Raw genomic sequence first — 17,699 nt, 5'->3', positions numbered from 1 at the left:
CGGGTTGACGAGATGCAGGTGAGGGAAGCCAAATCTCCATGCCCTCCCTCCTCTCTCCATTCGTTCCACACGGCTGGCACGTGAAAAAAAGAAATGCCTACCATATGCACACCCACTTCCCTCGGCATAACAAAACCGCGATGAACTCTTCACGGACATTGCTCCAGAGGAGGTACGTACATACATACATGCTATGTTCAATTGTACCAAATATATGAATCGTCATTCCTGTGGGATCCTTCGTGGCTCCACCGCCGCTACCTCTATCGACTCGTGTGTACTACGACCACGCAACGCACGGCGGCCGTTTTTTTCGCGGCACTCGCCGCAATGCACTTGGAGTGGTATGGGTCGAGATGGTGTGTGTGTCACTGTGTACGATGTGGGTGTGCATGCCTCGGCACTTTCTTCGGTCTTAAGAAACGTGTCTGAATCATGTGTGTGTGTGAGAGTGTGTGTGTGCGTGATGAGGTCTGACATCTCCACCACCATCATATACACGATTCGTAGGGTGTGTGTGTGTGTGTGTCTGCGGCGTGGACCACACCACCACCCCCTGGCTTCTTCTCCTCTTCCACCAACCTCATAATTTGGTTCTATATTTATCCTCATCGGAGATTTTCTTTGCAGACACAGGCGTATTTCGTGTACAAGAGTGCAATCTTTTGGTGGGTATGTACATGTAGACAGGGATTGATTGGTCTAATTACTCATTTTTTACGAAGCAATGCAACCTCTCATTCCCGGGGCCGCACATCATGAGGTGTATTCACACATGTGCCGTCGGCCGGACATATCGCTTAACGATGTGAGCCTTCGGAGTCTCCTGGCCGAGCTGCTCAAGATAAGCAACGCTCCTTTGATATCATGACTGTCTCGCTAGCGAAAAATATGACAAACCACGCCGCCTCATTACTCCGTGGGCGGAGGCGGCACCACAATAACGTAAAGCCGAGACAACCACTTTCCTGGCGTCAAACCTACACCAATTTTAATTTGATCCTTCGCTTGCCCGAAGTTTCATCGGCCTCGTCGGTGATGCGAACCCTGACCTTGCCGAAAAGCTCAACTTTCCTAGACGTCGCTGGGGCAGCTTCTGCACCACCGGCAGCCGGCGCCGCAAAAATCTCCAACGAGTAATTCTCGGCGTCGAAAATGCTGTCAGGCTCTCGGCCGACGCCGCCACCATTTCCGCCACCAACCGCCTTGTTGGTGGCATCGTTGTCAGGGAGCATGTCGCGAAGGCGGATGAGACCTTCGATGCCGAACCGCGGCACGAACACCACGAATCCGTTGCTGAAAATACGCATGATGAATGCGTCCTCATCGATGACTCGGCCTTTGAGCGCTTGGCCGACGTAGTATTCCACGCTGGCACGACCGGCCATCTGTGCATTGCGGTGGCGGACGTTGATGTTCCTGCACACGGCCTCGAGCTTGCCCATAGACTGCAGGCTGGCATCCAGAGGCTCGTACTCGATTGCAGCGGCTAATTGCCGGTGCGCTTCCAAGTCCGCATATCGTCGAATTGGCGAAGTGAAGTGAGTGTAGATTTCTGAAGCCAGACCATAATGTCGGAACTCGGGATATGCATGTTGTCCGGCGCAAAAGTATTCGGCACTCGTCATGCACCGCGTTGCCATGATTCGCACCAAGGTGTTGAAGAATGGATTTTGAGGGTCGACGCAGGTGTCAAGACTGTCTGCCACGGCCTTGGAGGAGTCGCTTCGTAGCTCCATACCTTTTTTGACCTTGAGCTGATTAGCTAGTTCTTCGAAGTTCGTCTTTGGCGGCGTCGCGTGTCGACGAAGCAGTGCTGTCTGGGGGAATGCCTCGTAGTTCTTGCCAGCAACACTGATATTGGCGAGTAACATGAACTCTTCGACGAGCTGGTTTGTGTCGAGGAGTTGTTTCGTTTTGACGTCCATGGGATCCGAGGTCTCGCTCTCTGTCTCAACGCGAACCTCGGGACTGGCGAGATTGAGTGCGCCAGCAGCCATACGTTTCGCGCGGAGCTTTTTGGAGAGCATCATGAGCTGGCGCATGCCATTCGTCAAATCGTCCTGGTGTGATGCATCATCGATACGAATCTGTGCCGCCTCATAGCTGAAAGCTTCGCGGCTCCTGATGACACTCTTGGTGAAGTTGGCGTTCACGATGTCGGCATTCTCGTCCAGCTCCCATAATACACTGAAAGCATAGCGTTCGACGTACGGCTTAAGCGAGCAAAGATTCGTTCCAAGGAGCATTGGCAACATGTCAATGCGCTTGTCCACGAGATAAACCGTCGTGCCTCGTAGAGAAGCCTCCTTGTCCATAGCATTATTGGGTTTGACGAAGTGAGAGACGTCTGCGATGTGCACACCGACCTCGAAATTTCCATTTGGCAAACGCCTGGCGTGTAGAGCGTCGTCAATGTCGACACATCCAGGAGGATCAATCGAGCATACAAGCAGCTCGCGCAGGTCTTTTCTGCCTCGCCATCCCGGATCAGACGTGCTGGCCGGGACTTTCCAATCATGACCCTCTGCTGGCAGACAATCGAGGACAGTCTTCGGAAATGGTCGATATTGCACATCAAATTCCAAGAGCAGAGCTTCAGTCTCGGCACCTTTGCTTTCTAGTTCACCCAAGCTTCGTACAAAATGTCCAACTGGGTATCGAGACTCACGGTCCCAAGAATCAATGGTGACCAAAACCCGCTTTCCGACAAGCTCCCCTGCTTGCCGTGTTCGAACTCTGATCTTTGGAATCCGCTTGTCCATAGGAATCAAGAAAACCGTCTGTTGCGCTCGGCTCTCCTTCGCACCAGACTTGACAGAGTCCTTGTCAATCAACCCGACATACTGACGCCAATTACGCTTCACAACTCCCACAATTTTGGCTGTGGGCTGAGGCTTGCCTTCTGTGCTCTTACCTTGGGCCCGCTTGACTTCCTCCACCAGAGCCTTTCTCTCGCGGTCAGTGATGACAGCCTCGGCAGAATCGTCCTCGATCTCAGCATTGTCGTTTTTGTTCACCTCATCCTCTTCGATGACTTTACTTGATGGAGCCTTCCACTGGTCTCTAGGTAGAATCTCAAGAACAACCACATCGCCCGATACCGCGCGATTGCTGTTTTCGCGACCTTGTATGATTAGGGGACGATCAAATGCGGGTACATGAACGGTTCCTTCGAGATAGTTGTATTGCGAAACGTTGAAAATGCCTTGATGCAGAGTGCCGGCTTTCACGCCTGTCATCATTGCCGACGTGGACGCGTATTCAGGATACAGATTTTTCGCCCTGTCATCTCGCACCGCACGTTGCTCGCGGCTGGCTGCCACCATGTCGAGGAGACGATCTGCATCCGGAAGGCTAGATACGTAATCGTGAAGATTTGATGCGTTGATGCCCTCTGCTTTCGCTTTTCGCAGATTTTCTCTGTCATCAGAGAGCATCACTACAACCGGGCAGCGAACACTTTTCTGTTGTTTGACAGCCTTTTGCAAGTGTTCTTGATACCAAGCGCAGCCTTTGCGGACTGCTCGATCGTTTCGATCATTGATCGATTCACCAGCCTCTCGCTGGATGTATGATTCTAACCGGAAATCATTGAAGAATATGTAGAAGCGTTTATCTTCATTCTTCGTGAGGGAGATCAAACGATGGTAGAGAGGAAGTGATCGATTCCTGACCTCTTCAAGAACTGTTTGCAGGACGATGACGTCTTGCAAGACGCCTTCTGCTTCAAATAGATCCATCGCTGATAGCAAAGCATTCGTGTCAGGGACCAAATAATGTCCTTGAGGAACAGTTTTGGTTCCTTTCGGCGTGGCTGAAAGGACTGCCGGGGCAGACTTCCCGTTGAAGCTCACGGGTGCTAGGTCGATACATGTTGCGCAAAGTTGTGATGAGCAAGGAATATCTTGACGTAGATACAGCTCGCGCACCACTTTTTGAACCTTGCCTGATTTCAGCGTCCGTATATATGTCTTGCTACTGAGCGTCGTATTTGAAGTTGTCGCCGCATGGGAGCGCTTAAGGGACGTCATCTCAATGAAATCTTACCCAGTTCGAGTGTATGTGTATGCAAAATGTTATTAGCCCGTGCAATTCTGCGTGATGGCGTCGTTCAACTGCGCTGTGGCTCCAAAAGCTTATCGCGCGATAAGGCTCGACTCCACGTGATCTGAGCTGTGGCTGATTGCTCGCGTCAGCAGGAACCGCAATCGCTGAAGCATCCCGCCTCGCCACCCTGCTTAGTAAGACGCATGACCAACTCTCAAGGTCGACGATAACGACGCATCGACTCAACTCCTCGTTTCCACCACATCTACCTGCCGGAGCAAACTACTTACCAAGCATCATGCCGCCCCTAGCAGGCATGATGCACTGGCATAGCCTGATCACCAGGCATGCCTCAAATCTGAAGTAAGGCACTTCCGCGAGCAGCAGCAAGCTTGCTAAACGGTTGCGCGAGTAACTAACCCAGATTCATCAGATCTGCTCTCACGAAAGGGCTCAAGGTTCTGGATGAGGCCGTTGGCAATCACCAGCGAGCAAAGCTTCAACCAGCCTTCCTTCGCAACACTACACGTCAACCTCTGCACCCACTTGCCCGGATTCGTCAGTCTCAGTCCCGCTGGTACTCGACAGTCCGTAACAGTCTTGACTCTGTTCCCGGGTTCACTTCACCCACCAAATCCGTGCGCCCCGGCGTCAAATACGATCGCTCTACGTTTCCGCAATCGACCGTCCGTACCTACATTCAAAACTCGTCCGGCCGTGCGCCATTCGCCTCGACTCTGAGACCGAATCTTACAGGCGGTACGCTCGGTCGAACAGCTGGAGGTTATGCACAAGGCTCTGGCAGGATTGGAGGCGCAAGATACTTTTCTCATGGTCCGGCTAGCCAAGCACAGGTTGTGCAGAATGTGTCGCAAGCCATGAGGGCTTTCTTCATTTCGGGCCACAAGGCACAATTCGATGGTCTGACTCCAGCTGGCGAGAAGAAGTTCAAGCCGGTATCAAATTTGCAGGAGACGACCGGCCGCAAGATGCGATCGCTTCCCAGGACCACTCCTGGATCATGGATCGACTTTCAAATCAACCCGACCATCACCGCTCTTTCCTCCTTGAACGGTGTTGTCGGCTACGAAGAGTCTACTGTTGAGGTCCCGCACATCAACTCAGACGGTCTCATCGATGCGCTTTCTGTTGACTTCTCGCGAGCATTGAAGGATCTCGCTGCTGTACACAACGATCTCAAACGCCTGTCGGTCCTTGGCGATCTTCTCATCACGTATGAGACGACGTCCCTACGAGTGCACTTTCCCGGCTGCGATGCTCAGACTGTTGAGCGTCTTTGTCAAGAGCTCAATGTGCACCGAGGTTTGGTTTCGGAAGATCCAGCGTTCAGTGATTTTGTCGGCGCGGAGATTGCGCTGTTGTTCCCAATGGCACCCAGCACTACTAGCTGCCTCAGCGAAAGCTCGTGCATCGGCGGCGAGTTCTATGAGCAAAACCCCAACCGAGATGTCATCCATTATGACGATATGATGTCTTCCGTGCACAGCGATAAATACTCGTCAGATTCTGATCATGGCTTCGAGGACGTGCTCGATCAAGAGAGACCTTGGATGCCTTCGACGCCACACGACCAGCGGTCGTTTGAAACGGTCAGCATTATTGAGAGCGACGAGTACAACCCTTTGGAATACCAAGGATTCGAAGGCATCTATCGGTTCATCGAAGAACTCGACAGGGTCGGGAGGTGATCTGCGATGCTTTGTACGATGGCATGTGGAGTTGAACAGGCTACTTTTACGGTTAAGAATGATATCCCGGCAGTGATGCGCCAGCTGAATAGCAGCTTCGCTTTCCTTTGTTTTCTTTGTACCTTTTGAACAAGACTTTCAAAATATCCACCACTGTTTGATTCGTGATATACATAGTGTGTTCTGTGATATTCCGATCTGATCGACTTCAGCCGTCTGGGATGAGCATCTTGGCGATGAACCTCAAGTCCCATGACGCGGCGCTCTGTTCGTTGGGCGATATTCGAGTCCCCCGAGCTCGGATCAACTCGGAATGGTAAGGCTTGGTAGCTTCCAGCCACTCTGATACTGACATCAATGTCGACTTTTCGTCGCCATTCGGAGATTGCAGACTCTCTGACACTCCCTCTTCGCACGGGAGACATGTAACGGGCAGGCTGGGCGGCAAGCCGCGCATCTTTAGTAAAGTGGTGAGTAACTCGGCGAATCGCTCCCCTTGCAGCCACAACTCGCTCGCAAGCGCCGCTGATGCTGTAGGAGCTACAAGCGTTGCAGCAGGGCAGGTCAGATCGTCGGACTCGGTTTCCTTATTGCTCGTGAGTACTGTCTTGTCAGTATTGTCATCGTGTTCCGGCGAGATTTCTGCAGAACTAGTATCAAGACTGTGATAGAAGCCTGTCAGACGCTCAACACAGTTGAGCAGAATGACTGCTGTGAGGAGCGTTTCGAATTGCGAGACTTGTTGCCTCTGGACCAGACGATGCTCAAGTTCGTTGACCACGTTCCTGCTCAGAGCGGCCGATCGTTCTTCCAGCGCGGCGAGTAATTGCCAAAAGACCAATTGCTTGCTTTGTGAGGGAAATGGGGTGACCGGTGGGCTGTCTGGGCCTTGTGGGTTCTCGCCACCGATGGTTGGCACGACACGTAGCGTGAGGTCTGGTTGAGATTTGGTAGTCATGATTTTGGTCATTACCCATAACTCGATCGTATCGTCCAGGAGCCGTTCATAGAGATTGTAGCTTGATCGAGGTGTTGACAGCTCAGGCTTCCGCACAGGTTCCGTTCGCTCTTGTACCAGTAACTGTGACGCTTGAAGCGTCATCTTCACAAAGGTACATTCTTCGTCCAAGACACAGATCTCGACAATTTCCTGTACGTAGCGTGAGATTTCGCCGGGAAAGGAATTGTTTTCCTCAAGTAAGAGAATCTTGCGAGGATCAAGCTCGTCGGAATTTTGAATTGCAACTGGACTTGTCAGCGAAGCATTCGTGTTGTAGCTAATTGCGTTAAACTTCATGCGAACATCGTCAAAAGGTTGAAAGTGCGCCTCAACAGTGTCATTGATCAAAGACGAGGAGTAAAGACTGATTGCTGCATGTATCTCTTGCTTTTTTCGTGAGCGGAGCATCCCACGCGTGTACAACGACAGCTCGTCAGACAATTTGGTTCGAATACACCCCATCTTCCAGACTCGTGCAGATTTGACACTCCCACATCGCACGCATGGTTGACCTTCTGAGCATGGCTTTTTGAGCATGCGACATCGGATACAGGCACCTCTTCTACGTATCTCTTTCACCTCTTTCCTCCTATTGTCAGAAAAGCGGCCCCGAGACCGGATTTTGACGTTGTTGTGCTGAAAATCGAGATCCTCCATCCTAGGCTTTGGAAGTGTACCTTCGATCGGCGGGTTCAATCTTTCCGAGAGATGAGTTGAAGGACCTGACAAATCAGCCGGTTCGGCTGTGGTGAAGTGTGCTTTCAGGCGACTCTCTACATCATCCTGTGGAATATCAAGTAAGCCTTGAGCCTGCGCCGCTACATGCTCCAGGCGCTTAGTAGAACTCGAGTGTTCTGGAGCGGTATTTGTCGTGATGACTATTGAGTCCGAGTGAAGTGCGTCTTTCTCAACGTGGCTGGCACTATGGTTGACCACGTTGTCCTCGGCCCCAGGTCGTCTGGGCTCATTCATGGCTCCTGGCATCATGCTGTCAGACCCGAGCTTGGCTACTGGCCTAGATCTGCTAACATCGTGGACAGATGAGACGAGTCTCTTCCGTGGGACTAAATGGTGAACATGTTGGCCGATGGGGTAGTCAAGATGTCTCCTGGAGACCTCGGCAAGCGTGTGCAGCGCTGACTGCTCTTCAGACGATGCATATTGAATCGTGTCTGCTGCTGGGTTACGAAATTCGACTACGGACGCGATATCTTCATGACTCTGTCCAAAAGCGCCTGGCGCCGTGACAGCACGATCTTCGAATGCTGAATATTGTTGCCGATTTTCAAGCGACCAATTCACATCCGGATCTCGAGCATCTCCGGGGAGCCCAGAATTTCTCAGACGATCACTTTGACCATGCTGAAGCACATAACTGCGCTCATCCACACTGATGTTCGGGCATCGACGCAGCAAATGTCCGATAAGGCTGTCTACCCGACCCTTGGGGAACTGAGGTTGTTGTTAGATACATGTTGAAGAAGAGAATACTACATTTCGGCGCCCATGGACGTACCACTTCATCGCAGCGTTTGCTATCTAGTCTTAACAATAGCAGAAACATCATTTGAGGTCTGGAAGGAGCTCACCAAGTCTGTGCGTATCGATTACTTGTATCATCAAGCTTCTCACCGCGCGAAAAGAATCCGCTCACCACGAAATTTGGCTTTCTTCCCATCTCGAGGCGCAACCCCGATTTGTTTCCTGCCGATGCTGCCGAATGATGAATTCATGCTCCAACGTTGCGCAGTTTTTTGCGAGATAAACGCACAGCGACGGCGACTTTCGATCACCCTCGTCGCTGTCGTCCTTTTTTCTCACAGGTTGCCGACGAGTTCGCTTTCGGAATCGATAAGATCCAGGCGAGGTTATAGCGCGGCGCTTGAACCAATCTGGCCGATTGTGCGAGCGAAGGAATTTCCGCGCGCACAAGCCCTGAAACGTGCCCAGGTGCCTAATGAGTTTAACGTACCCTATAGGCTTGTGGGCCACTATAGGCCTGTGGGCCACTCTTCGACACCAGCTGCATTGAATACTCAATATTTCTACTAATAATTGAAATGAAGCTATATGATTAGGAATTCTATGGGACAGGATGTCTATACTACAGTAGGACACGTCTTACACGTATGTCCTTCCAAATTGCAAGTGCTACACCGTGGTTTACGACGTGTCTGCTGGCTAGAGCCTGCTTCAGCTTGGCCTTGTTCTTCCGATAACAACGTGTTTACAGCCTTTGCAATAAGAAGAGCCTCGAATCCTTCTTTGTCAACACTTCCTTGAACCTTATAACGCGTTCTTGGACGTTGTTTACGCGCGCTCAGCGTCTGTACAGTCTGGCGGAGGTCGGACACTTCAGCTTGCAGAAGGGCCAGCTGAGCAGCTGCTTTATGATAGCCCTTAGCATTCTGTCGCAAAGCAGCAACTATTTCTGACGGTGAAGTGCTTGAACGCTGCAGCTTGTTCTCAATATATGCTGTCTGAGAATCAACCTCTCGAGGGTTTGACGGCGTAACTGTAGTCCATTGTACTAGTGTTTGTAATGGAGGTGTTACTGTTCTTAATGTCAGCTTCTATAGTACTGCTTCAGGATTGAATGGCACAAGGCCAGCACCGCGGAAGCCAGCTTGTATATTTGAAGCTGTAAATGCAGCAGCTATCGCGTGTGGGATCTCGGCAAGGAAGTCGTCCTTTGTTATGATATAATAAGACGCTCGGAAGAGCCGTTCAAGCCTTGCTGTATATGCTGTCTTCAAAGGACCGAAACAGCTAACATCGAGAGGCTGTAGACGATGCGAAGAATGAGGTGGTAAGCAGAGAGTGACAATGTTATGATCTTTGCAGTATTGATCGAATTCAGGCGTTAAATGGCTACCATGTCCATCAAGGACAAGAAGCCTTTTAACACCCTTTGTCGCTTGCTGCGTATGTCCATGGAAGTGCTCTATCCAACGCAGACCAAGAGCATTGCTTGTCCAGCCATTCTCGCTGCAGGCTAGAGTCCAGCGTGGTGGTAGTCCTTCAAAATAAGTCTTATTTAGCGTTACGCCTTTGAAGATCACGAATGGAGGGACCTGCCAGCCTCGAGCGTTGACGCAGGCAATAATGGTTACCCATTCAGAAGAATCCGATCCAATCAATGTTGGTCTTCCTTTCCGATCAGCTGTAGTTACAACATGGTGGTTGCCAGCTTGCCCAAGGCGGAATCCAGTCTCATCAAAGTTGTAGATATCGTCTTCAAGGATACCATGGAAATTGATCATGTTCTTCACCAATTCAAACCATTGAATATACGCGTCTTTCTGCTCGTTACGTGCACGCTGCCAATCCAGCCTTCGCGACAACTTTGTCTTAAGCCGTGGTGTCCTTTCAATAAAGTTATGTCGCCATAATTTACCAACAGGTTCAAGGCCCTTCTGCGTTGCAAGGATGTTCGCAATTTCCTCAACATGAGCAAGCGTTGGTGGCCATCCACGCGAGTCCATATCCAATATCCTTTCAATTATAACCTCCTCTTCAGCGACAGTGAATTTCCTTGAATTGACACCTTGCTGTTGTCTGGAAGGTCTGCTGTCAAGGCGGCGTTGGAGGGTGGTCCTTGAGACGTTATACGCGCGCGCAGTTGCTCGGATCGACTTGAATTGACCGGATCTGAATGCAGCGATAGCAGGAGCGTAGGAATCACGCGTCAATCGCGTATCCATTGTATGACGTGGATAATTATCGCGTGTTGAAGGAAAGAATACGTAGTGAGAATAGGAAGTGGCCCACAAGCCTATAGTGGCCCACAAGCCTATAGGGTACGTTAGGGCTCAACGGCTAGCTGTCACGTAAATCCACGAATAAACATCGCTAATTCCAGGGAGGCGATCTTCGCATTCGTTCAGAATGAACCTCTAAAGCGATGATGGTCGCTGTGAGCCTGTGTCTACGTCCACGCGTGGAATACCCTGTGGACATGCGCCCGTCCTTTTCCCTAATTGCCGTCTAAGAGCGCGCACTCATCGCGTGTAATCGGATGTCCGCCTTGATACTTCTCCTGGTTATCACACAACACTCACCGTGAGGGATTCGCCGTCGCTCATTCTCATCGACCTCACCTCTTGGAACTATAGGCTGTCTAGTATCGGGGATAGATCTCTGGCCATCGCTCAAGATTGCGCTCTTGTTGTTCCACACAAAATGTTGTTCGCCTGGTCTAGTCTATTGCTGATGCTTGCTGGGCACTCGCTCGCTGCGGCCCCGACGACCTGCTACAATCAAGATGGCAGTATTGCGAACAACAGATATAAACCTTGCCCGGGCACGACATACTGTTGCGACAGCGGCGATACGTGTACAACAAATGGGCTGTGTCAACAGCGCAATAACCACTACCCGAACATGGAACAGGTAGCCTGGTGGTACGATGCTAAGGCCAATAGGACTTCCTATGGAGACTTCACATTCCTTTACACGGCATCGACGTGTACTAATGCCAACTTTTCCGGCTGCTCGACAAGATGCACCAATGGTGAGTACAATGCCTAGATCGTTGCGTTTTGGCGCCAGTGATGATATTTACTCGGACTTGCTTCCTTGTACTAACCACATCAATGCTGCCGCAGCGAATACCCCATCCTACCTTTGGGCGTGCAACGACGACGCGTTGACCAATTACTGCTGCTATGACCCCTCAAAGTCCCTGGGCCTCTGGGAACATCAAAGCTGTTGCAAATATCCCGGCGCAGTGTTTCAACTCGACAAGCCTAGCATCATTGCATGGAACAGCACATCAGCGTCAACACCAGTATCGACATCATCGACATCATCGGCATTACCATCTTCTACCACACCAGCAACCTCAGGAGTGTCAAACACAACGGCCGGAAATGGCCCAACCCCAGGCATGTCTCAGGGCACGACGATCGGGATTAGTGTCGGCGTAGCAGTAAGTCTTGCAGTTCCCTACTTCCTTTTCGACGAACATACGACCTTGAGCTAACAAGACCTCTCTCTTGCTGGCAGGTCGGCGTCTTTCTCTGCCTACTCCTCCTCGCAATCCTTTTCTGGCGCGTCCAAGCACTGCGAAATCTCCTTCGACGAGACAAATCGCTACAAGATCAGAATCAAGTCAGAGAATACGAGCCAATCCCAGCTGACTTCAGGCATGAAAAGTCAACAATATTGACGAACTCCTCCCCGGTTTCTTCTTTTTCTCCGATGTCGCCTCCTACGCCTTCCGCTCCTGTGGAGTTGCACGCGATAGCGCGGCCCCATGAGATGCCGCACAATAATACGAGGATGGAGCTGCCGTGAGTATATTAATCGAGCTAGAGTCGGATTCGGTTCGGCCTCGATCTTTCGAGTAAATTTTCTCATGTATGAAGGGGAGATTTTCATTGATTAGAGACAGAAGCCATATTTATGATACCCCATGAGATATAGACAGAATAATATCATTCCTGACGAACGGATGACTGATGCAGTGAAAAGCTCTACGGGGTACTATTTATGTGTATCGTTGATGCCTGTATCGGATTTAAACTGTCATACATAGGTATCCTTGAAGTGATGTGTGTGCGGAAGATTGTCCTGGTGCTCAAAGTCATTTGATAGAGACCTCAAGATCATTAAATGCAAGATTCCATCGTGATCCAATCTTGTCTTAGGAATGATTTGACGAGTGTTGTCATTGGTTCCGGGCGGAGGAGTCTGTTGATATCGGGAATTGCTTTTCAAAACAAACCTAGATGCCACAGGATTCGGCGCCGATGTCATCGCGCTGGCACATGCAGCGGACATGCAAGGCCAATCCTCTGCAAGGCTAATCCTGCGACGCGCAAACAGTCGGTATCTTGCAGTCCTTCGCACCAGCGGATCACGAAGGGCGAGTATGACAGGACTGTACTTGTCCAAGTATCCAAGAGAATGGCTTCACTGCAAGATTTCTCGCAAATGAGACCATCTCGTACAAGCCTACCCCGAGTATGACGCAGGTTGACTGGCCGGCGATCGGCGAGACATCGATCTGTAAAGTATGCAACCACAAACCCCGAAGTACCTTGATCCATGGCGATGTCTTATCTTATGTCCGAGAGGCTTGAATCGTGGATCGTCTTAGCTTGCCAAATGATTCCGTGATGTTTTCAGGTCTATAGTTTCTCGAAGGCGAACATGGAGCGCAAGCTGACTTCGGTATCGGATTTCGAAGACCACAATACAGACCAGTCCGAGGCAATAACAGGAAACGCTGGCAGCACCAAGCGGAAAAGGCAGCCGCGAAACTCGGCTTGCCAAGCATGTGCAGTCTTGAAGATGAAGTGTGCGCCGACCGCGAGCGGAAGATGTGAGAGGTAAGTCCCTTCTTACAATTGTGGCGGATCTACGCACAAGATATGAAACTTCGATTTTGCGCTTGATTAGTTCCCCCGTATCGAGTCGTAACTGGTGCTAAGTCTTATCCCGAGTCACAGGTGTATCCGTACGGGTCGAGAATGTCGGCGGGTTGATTGGAGTCATTCTCGAAGACGGAGTCATGGAGGCGTATCACGATTCCAGAAACCAAGGCAGTCAATTCCACTTTCGGACCTACTGCAGCCAGGTCCAGCTCTTACTGAGCCTCGCATTGCTACGGAAATTTCCTCAAAGACACAGCGAGAGACCTCCAAACAAGAACATCGTTCGAATACACCTCAGAATGGACCAAGAAGCCGGGTCGGATCATTCGCGTCAGAGTTTGCACAGAATCTAGGCGGGTTTGCGGTAGGTCAAATTCATTCTCTTCTTGAACATGACGAGCCCATGCATTGACGGAGACATCCTCCGAGCCGTCGACGAGCCGTACGGTCGCTGACTCAGTTGACGGATGTCTTGCAGACATGTGAAGAATTGCTGGAAGGTATAGAACATGCCTTTGTCACTCACTGTTTCAGCATATTCCATAATCTGAGCCGTCATTTCCCATTTATCGACATCCCAGTCGCCGTGGATATATCCTCGATGATCACCCACAGGCCTTTGTTGACTGTCGCCGTCTGCGTCTCGACCTCCTCAGCACGACCCGAAGCTCAAAGTCGACTGCTACGCGCTTTCCGACATGCCGTCTCATCCAAGATTTTCCTGACAAGCGAGAAATCCTTAGACATACTACTCGGACTTCTCGTGCACATCGCCTGGAGCCACCATAGCTTGTCGCATGTACAATTATACCAGCACTTACATCTTATCGCGGCTATGGCAGCAGATCAGGGCCTCTACGTACCAACATCTTCAGCTGATGAGACACCGAATGCATTAGAGCGAAATCGTGCTCTTATTGGATCATACTACCTTTGCGCCCACCTGCCAGAATTTGGACTAGAAAGGCCGAATCCGATGCGATGGAACGACAATCTCTTCCAGTGTGCAAGGAGCGTCGCACGAATGGGGCATTTACCCTCAGATGCCATGATGTCTCACATTCTCGAGCTTTCACGCACAGTGGACGTGTTCAATGAAGGTTTCCGCTCGAGTGCTAATCATCGGGATTCAACCTCAGACTACTCCATCGATCTCCATCTAAGGCTCGTTGATGATAGGTTCGACTCCATCAGGCGCGAATGTCCAGCGATCGACAACTTTCCCGGGTTTCGATCAGCGAAGCTCCAAGTCTATCACCGAATAATCTGCGGGAGCCCTATCCCTGAGCCACGAGTCCTGATTCAAAGCGCATGTCTCGCCAAAGACTATTTCGACATGATCCACTCCCAGCCGGCGTCGACGCTCCATCAAATAGCAATAACAGATTGGACAGGTCTCCTTAGCGGCCTGGTCCTGATAGCCAAGATAGCACACCTGCCACCTATTGTTAGCCGTGAAGGACCAGAAACCGAAGCATTAGTACAACCTGACTCGACAATGCACGCCATTTGTACGGCCTTTGCATCAGCGCCGATAGACGATCCGCTATCGCCACGCAACGAAGCACTTCTCAAAGCCTTCTACAAGTTCTGCGAAGGCATTCGAAAGAACATCCTGTGTAACGAACCCAGGACCGCTTCAATGATTCCTGGGTTGAACTTCGAGGGTAGTAGTTCTCGGATCTCTCGAACCCATAATCAGCCTTTCTTCGAACATGCGCAGATTATATCAGGAACAAGCCAACGTGCTGGGAGGGGACCGAAACCAGTGTGGGATCTCCGCAGTGGTATTCTCGACGAGGACTTGTGGCGAGCACTGAGGTGATTGCATTGTGCTCAAGCAAATCGAAAAGGATGTAACATGAATCAAATTTTGGATTTGACGGAAGGTTATGCAGAACTTCAAGGGAGGACATCCCGAGTTGAATCTTGTGTACTAACAAATCCGATGCTCCGGGGGTCTCCATGGAACCCCCAAGATCTCAAAAATCTTCTTCTCATCCTTTCCCTCGACGAGGATTCCCTCCGTGAGCTTCACCCGTCCGGGCCCACGAACCACATCCTTATACAAGCCCCGCTGATTCAGACGCAAGCCCTTCTTGCTCGCCAAAAGTCGCAAGGATCGATTGAAAATGACATTTCCAGTGAAGTAAATCAGTGCCGCACCGATCTCGTCGGAAGGCACATACAAGAAATCGATCCGGCGCCAGACATTCAAGCCTGGCAGACAAGACGCGCCATGCCACTTGGACCCATCATCGCGGGATGTCACGGCCAGTCCGGCTTGTAGAAAACCTTTCTTAAAGAGCGTCGGCATCAATTGTTCCGTCACGACCATGTGGATGTGATTGGCGCTTGTATTGGGACGGGTGATGATGCAGTCGATATCTCCGGAATCTCGCGCGCCGCGTCGATAGGAGCCGCCGATGATGACCTCGAACGCGGGATCGATCTTGTGTAATTCCTGCCGGACCAAAGCGCCATGTTCCTCGACCTCGGCGCGGGGGATGCGTTGCAGAAAGTCATCATAACGCTGAATTCCGATTTTTTGATTGGCGGTCAAATCGGCTTTTTCGAGCAGGTCATCTAATGTTTTGAACCCCAGACGGACCCATTTACTCGCGGTTTCGTAGCCAACTCCATAGATGTTCATGAATACCTTCAATATTTGATCTGTTGGCTCTGCGATGGCGTTGTCGAGGCGTCGAAGTCGATTCGTGAATGCAATTTCTTCGATTTTGATGGCGAGCCGCTCGCCTACGTTTGGTAGCATCTGTGCCTCTTCCTTCGTGCGAACCTTTACAGGGTGCTTGCGGAGTGTCGTGATGGCTTTGCGATATGCCCGAAGCCTCCACGCATTGCCGGTCTGTTCGTAATAATCTGCCATCTGCTGTAAGATGTTGATAGTTGAAGAGTTTGGACAGTCTTTGGGTTGGTCGCCAGTGTGTTTTTGCATACACTGGAATTTGTCTTGAATATGCTGGAATTTGCTCGTTTTAGTCTTCAGATCGAGGCTACCGGCATTTGAGTCGAGTATGTCGGATCCGCTGGGTGGAAAATCCGCGTCCTGGTCACGATCTAAAGGCAGATCACTCATGGCTTTTGCCTCGCGGATTGCCTCTGCGAGATCCATGTTGCTTTCCACACTGGGCGCAGAAAAGCTGTCAGCCACACATTCCAGGTCATGCTCATCGTCCACAGGGACATCTGCTATTAACGTGACGAGCTCCCCGGCTTCGTCAGATTGCTGACTAGGTGTCACTTGCTCGCGAGTTGCCTTGCCGGCAGGCTTTAATGGAAGAGACTTGTCCAAAGCGATCAGATCTGGTACTTGAGCTGGCGTTGAGACAGCTGTAGTAGCTTTCTGTCCTCTAACAGCAAACTTAGGTTGCTTAGGCTGCACGATGGCGCGATACGCGATGCATTCTGCTGGATAGTTCTCCAACACTGCCACTATGTGTGCCGGCAGCTCTGCGAGTCGCAAGTACTTGAGCAGCTGCGAAAAATCTATCATTTTGTCCAGTATCACGTGAGTGACAGCTTCTGACCATTGCTTCTCCCATACTGCACCGTGCTCGATGGCTTTGGCGATCCGCATTCGGCGTGCAGGGTGCACGTCATTGTTTGGAAAGAAGAAGAAGCGGAGGCCGCTGAAAAGCTGGTTCTGAGCGGTAGCGGAGATGACCGCCTCACGTTTCCGTTTCCCAGTGGACTTGCCTGGCTTCGCTCTTTCCAAGATATTGGGAAGAGACGGATTTCGTTTACTAACAGATCTCTCTGTGGCGATATCCGCGACGGATGAGTTCGTGATGGTCTTTGATGCGTTTGTCTTCGTGTGAACTTGACCAACGTTAGGCGCAGGTCGCGCGTCATCGTTGACAGCCAATTGAGATTGTATGATTGAACTCTTCGGAATCACTTGCAGGGCATTTTCTGAAGCTTTGCGTCCTGGATCATCATCCTCATCGGATTCGACAAGAATGCTTGCGAGATTATTGAAGAATGCCGTCTTCTCCTCGAGCTGCGATGTCGGCTGCACGCTCATGTTGTTCTGTCTTCACTTGTGAATCGCACGTTCGAATTGATGTTCGTTCTTGAAGTGGTCGTGCCGAAATTGTATAGCAGTCATCACTCGCAATCCCTGTGCTAGGGATTTGTTTCTTGTTACTTGATGCAGAATGAGAGAAGCTGAACATGTTCTGCCGGGTCATATGTGAATCTGGAATGCGCCATGGTCAAGTTCGGCGGACGAGAGCAAGGGCGAGGCAATCCTTGTGACAGTGGAGGCAAAGATCAGAAGTGCTCGTCGTGTAGGACAACCAATTTCATACATATATATATGGTCCATGATACCATGAAATCCGGCAGGCAGCAATGCCGCTTGTGAAAAGGGAAAAAGCCCCACCAAATCCTTCCACTTTACGCGTCCGACGCGTGACCGACGTTGACGAAAGATTGACGAACACAAACCCAGGCAGCACATGTGACAAGCGAATCATAACATCGCGCTTCTTCAAATGAATTGCAAGACCATTATGTGATACGGAGACAAGATACTTA

General features: G+C 50.7%; 7 protein-coding genes across 7 annotated transcripts; 3 read left to right on the top strand and 4 right to left on the bottom strand.

The window, feature by feature from the left end:
• Positions 1–644: 644 nt before the first annotated feature.
• K489DRAFT_376359 (RNB-domain-containing protein) lies at positions 645–4,082 on the bottom strand. Its single transcript, XM_033603894.1, has one exon. The coding sequence runs from the start codon at positions 4,032–4,034 to the stop codon at positions 981–983; it is 3,054 nt and encodes a 1,017-aa protein (XP_033463001.1). The 5' UTR covers positions 4,035–4,082; the 3' UTR covers positions 645–980.
• Positions 4,011–5,759, top strand: K489DRAFT_386476 (uncharacterized protein; the record flags this gene model as incomplete). Its single annotated transcript, XM_033606225.1, has 2 exons — positions 4,011–4,061; positions 4,548–5,759. The coding sequence occupies 2 exons, from the start codon at positions 4,011–4,013 to the stop codon at positions 5,757–5,759; spliced, it is 1,263 nt and encodes a 420-aa protein (XP_033463000.1).
• Positions 5,760–5,770: 11 nt separating this feature from the next.
• K489DRAFT_376358 (uncharacterized protein) lies at positions 5,771–8,478 on the bottom strand. Its single transcript, XM_033603893.1, has 3 exons — positions 8,349–8,478; positions 8,276–8,294; positions 5,771–8,211 (listed from the first exon to the last, which is right to left on the bottom strand). The coding sequence occupies exons 1-3, from the start codon at positions 8,435–8,437 to the stop codon at positions 5,968–5,970; spliced, it is 2,352 nt and encodes a 783-aa protein (XP_033462999.1). The 5' UTR covers positions 8,438–8,478; the 3' UTR covers positions 5,771–5,967.
• Positions 8,479–10,661: 2,183 nt separating this feature from the next.
• K489DRAFT_102748 (uncharacterized protein) lies at positions 10,662–12,229 on the top strand. The gene is made up of 3 exons (XM_033598843.1): positions 10,662–11,272; positions 11,367–11,689; positions 11,748–12,229. The coding sequence occupies exons 1-3, from the start codon at positions 10,942–10,944 to the stop codon at positions 11,898–11,900; spliced, it is 807 nt and encodes a 268-aa protein (XP_033462998.1). The 5' UTR covers positions 10,662–10,941; the 3' UTR covers positions 11,901–12,229.
• A 39-nt stretch (positions 12,230–12,268) lies between these two features.
• Positions 12,269–12,638, bottom strand: K489DRAFT_376355 (uncharacterized protein). Its single transcript, XM_033603892.1, has one exon. It carries the CDS (start codon positions 12,541–12,543, stop codon positions 12,289–12,291), a length of 255 nt encoding a protein of 84 aa, XP_033462997.1. The 5' UTR covers positions 12,544–12,638; the 3' UTR covers positions 12,269–12,288.
• A 277-nt stretch (positions 12,639–12,915) lies between these two features.
• On the top strand, positions 12,916–14,184 carry K489DRAFT_312274 (uncharacterized protein; the record flags this gene model as incomplete). The annotated part of the gene is made up of 3 exons (XM_033600847.1): positions 12,916–13,094; positions 13,215–13,503; positions 13,618–14,184. Coding segments are annotated over 3 exons (1,035 nt in total), but the record flags the coding sequence as incomplete, so codon positions are not given.
• Positions 14,185–15,075: 891 nt separating this feature from the next.
• K489DRAFT_292463 (DNA polymerase beta-like protein) lies at positions 15,076–16,800 on the bottom strand (the record flags this gene model as incomplete). The annotated part of the gene is made up of 1 exon (XM_033600220.1): positions 15,076–16,800. A coding segment is annotated over one exon (1,725 nt), but the record flags the coding sequence as incomplete, so codon positions are not given.
• Positions 16,801–17,699: the final 899 nt, after the last annotated feature.

Source organism: Dissoconium aciculare (genome assembly GCF_010015565.1).
Source record: "Dissoconium aciculare CBS 342.82 unplaced genomic scaffold K489scaffold_2, whole genome shotgun sequence".
NCBI classification, from domain to species: domain Eukaryota; kingdom Fungi; phylum Ascomycota; class Dothideomycetes; order Mycosphaerellales; family Dissoconiaceae; genus Dissoconium; species Dissoconium aciculare.
The sequence above is the reverse complement of the archived record's forward strand: the minus strand, read 5'-3'. Positions and strand labels throughout refer to the sequence as shown.

Coding starts and splice junctions, on each gene's coding strand:
- K489DRAFT_376359 (XM_033603894.1), bottom strand. CDS start 4,034: ATGACGTCCCTTAAGCGCTCCCATGCGGCGACAACTTCAAATACGACG.
- K489DRAFT_376358 (XM_033603893.1), bottom strand. CDS start 8,437: ATGGGAAGAAAGCCAAATTTCGTGGTGAGCGGATTCTTTTCGCGCGGT.
- K489DRAFT_102748 (XM_033598843.1), top strand. CDS start 10,942: ATGTTGTTCGCCTGGTCTAGTCTATTGCTGATGCTTGCTGGGCACTCG. Junction 11,273..11,366: donor CTCGACAAGATGCACCAATG/GTGAGTACAATG, acceptor ATGCTGCCGCAG/CGAATACCCCATCCTACCTT. Junction 11,690..11,747: donor GGATTAGTGTCGGCGTAGCA/GTAAGTCTTGCA, acceptor TGAGCTAACAAG/ACCTCTCTCTTGCTGGCAGG.
- K489DRAFT_376355 (XM_033603892.1), bottom strand. CDS start 12,543: ATGTCCGCTGCATGTGCCAGCGCGATGACATCGGCGCCGAATCCTGTG.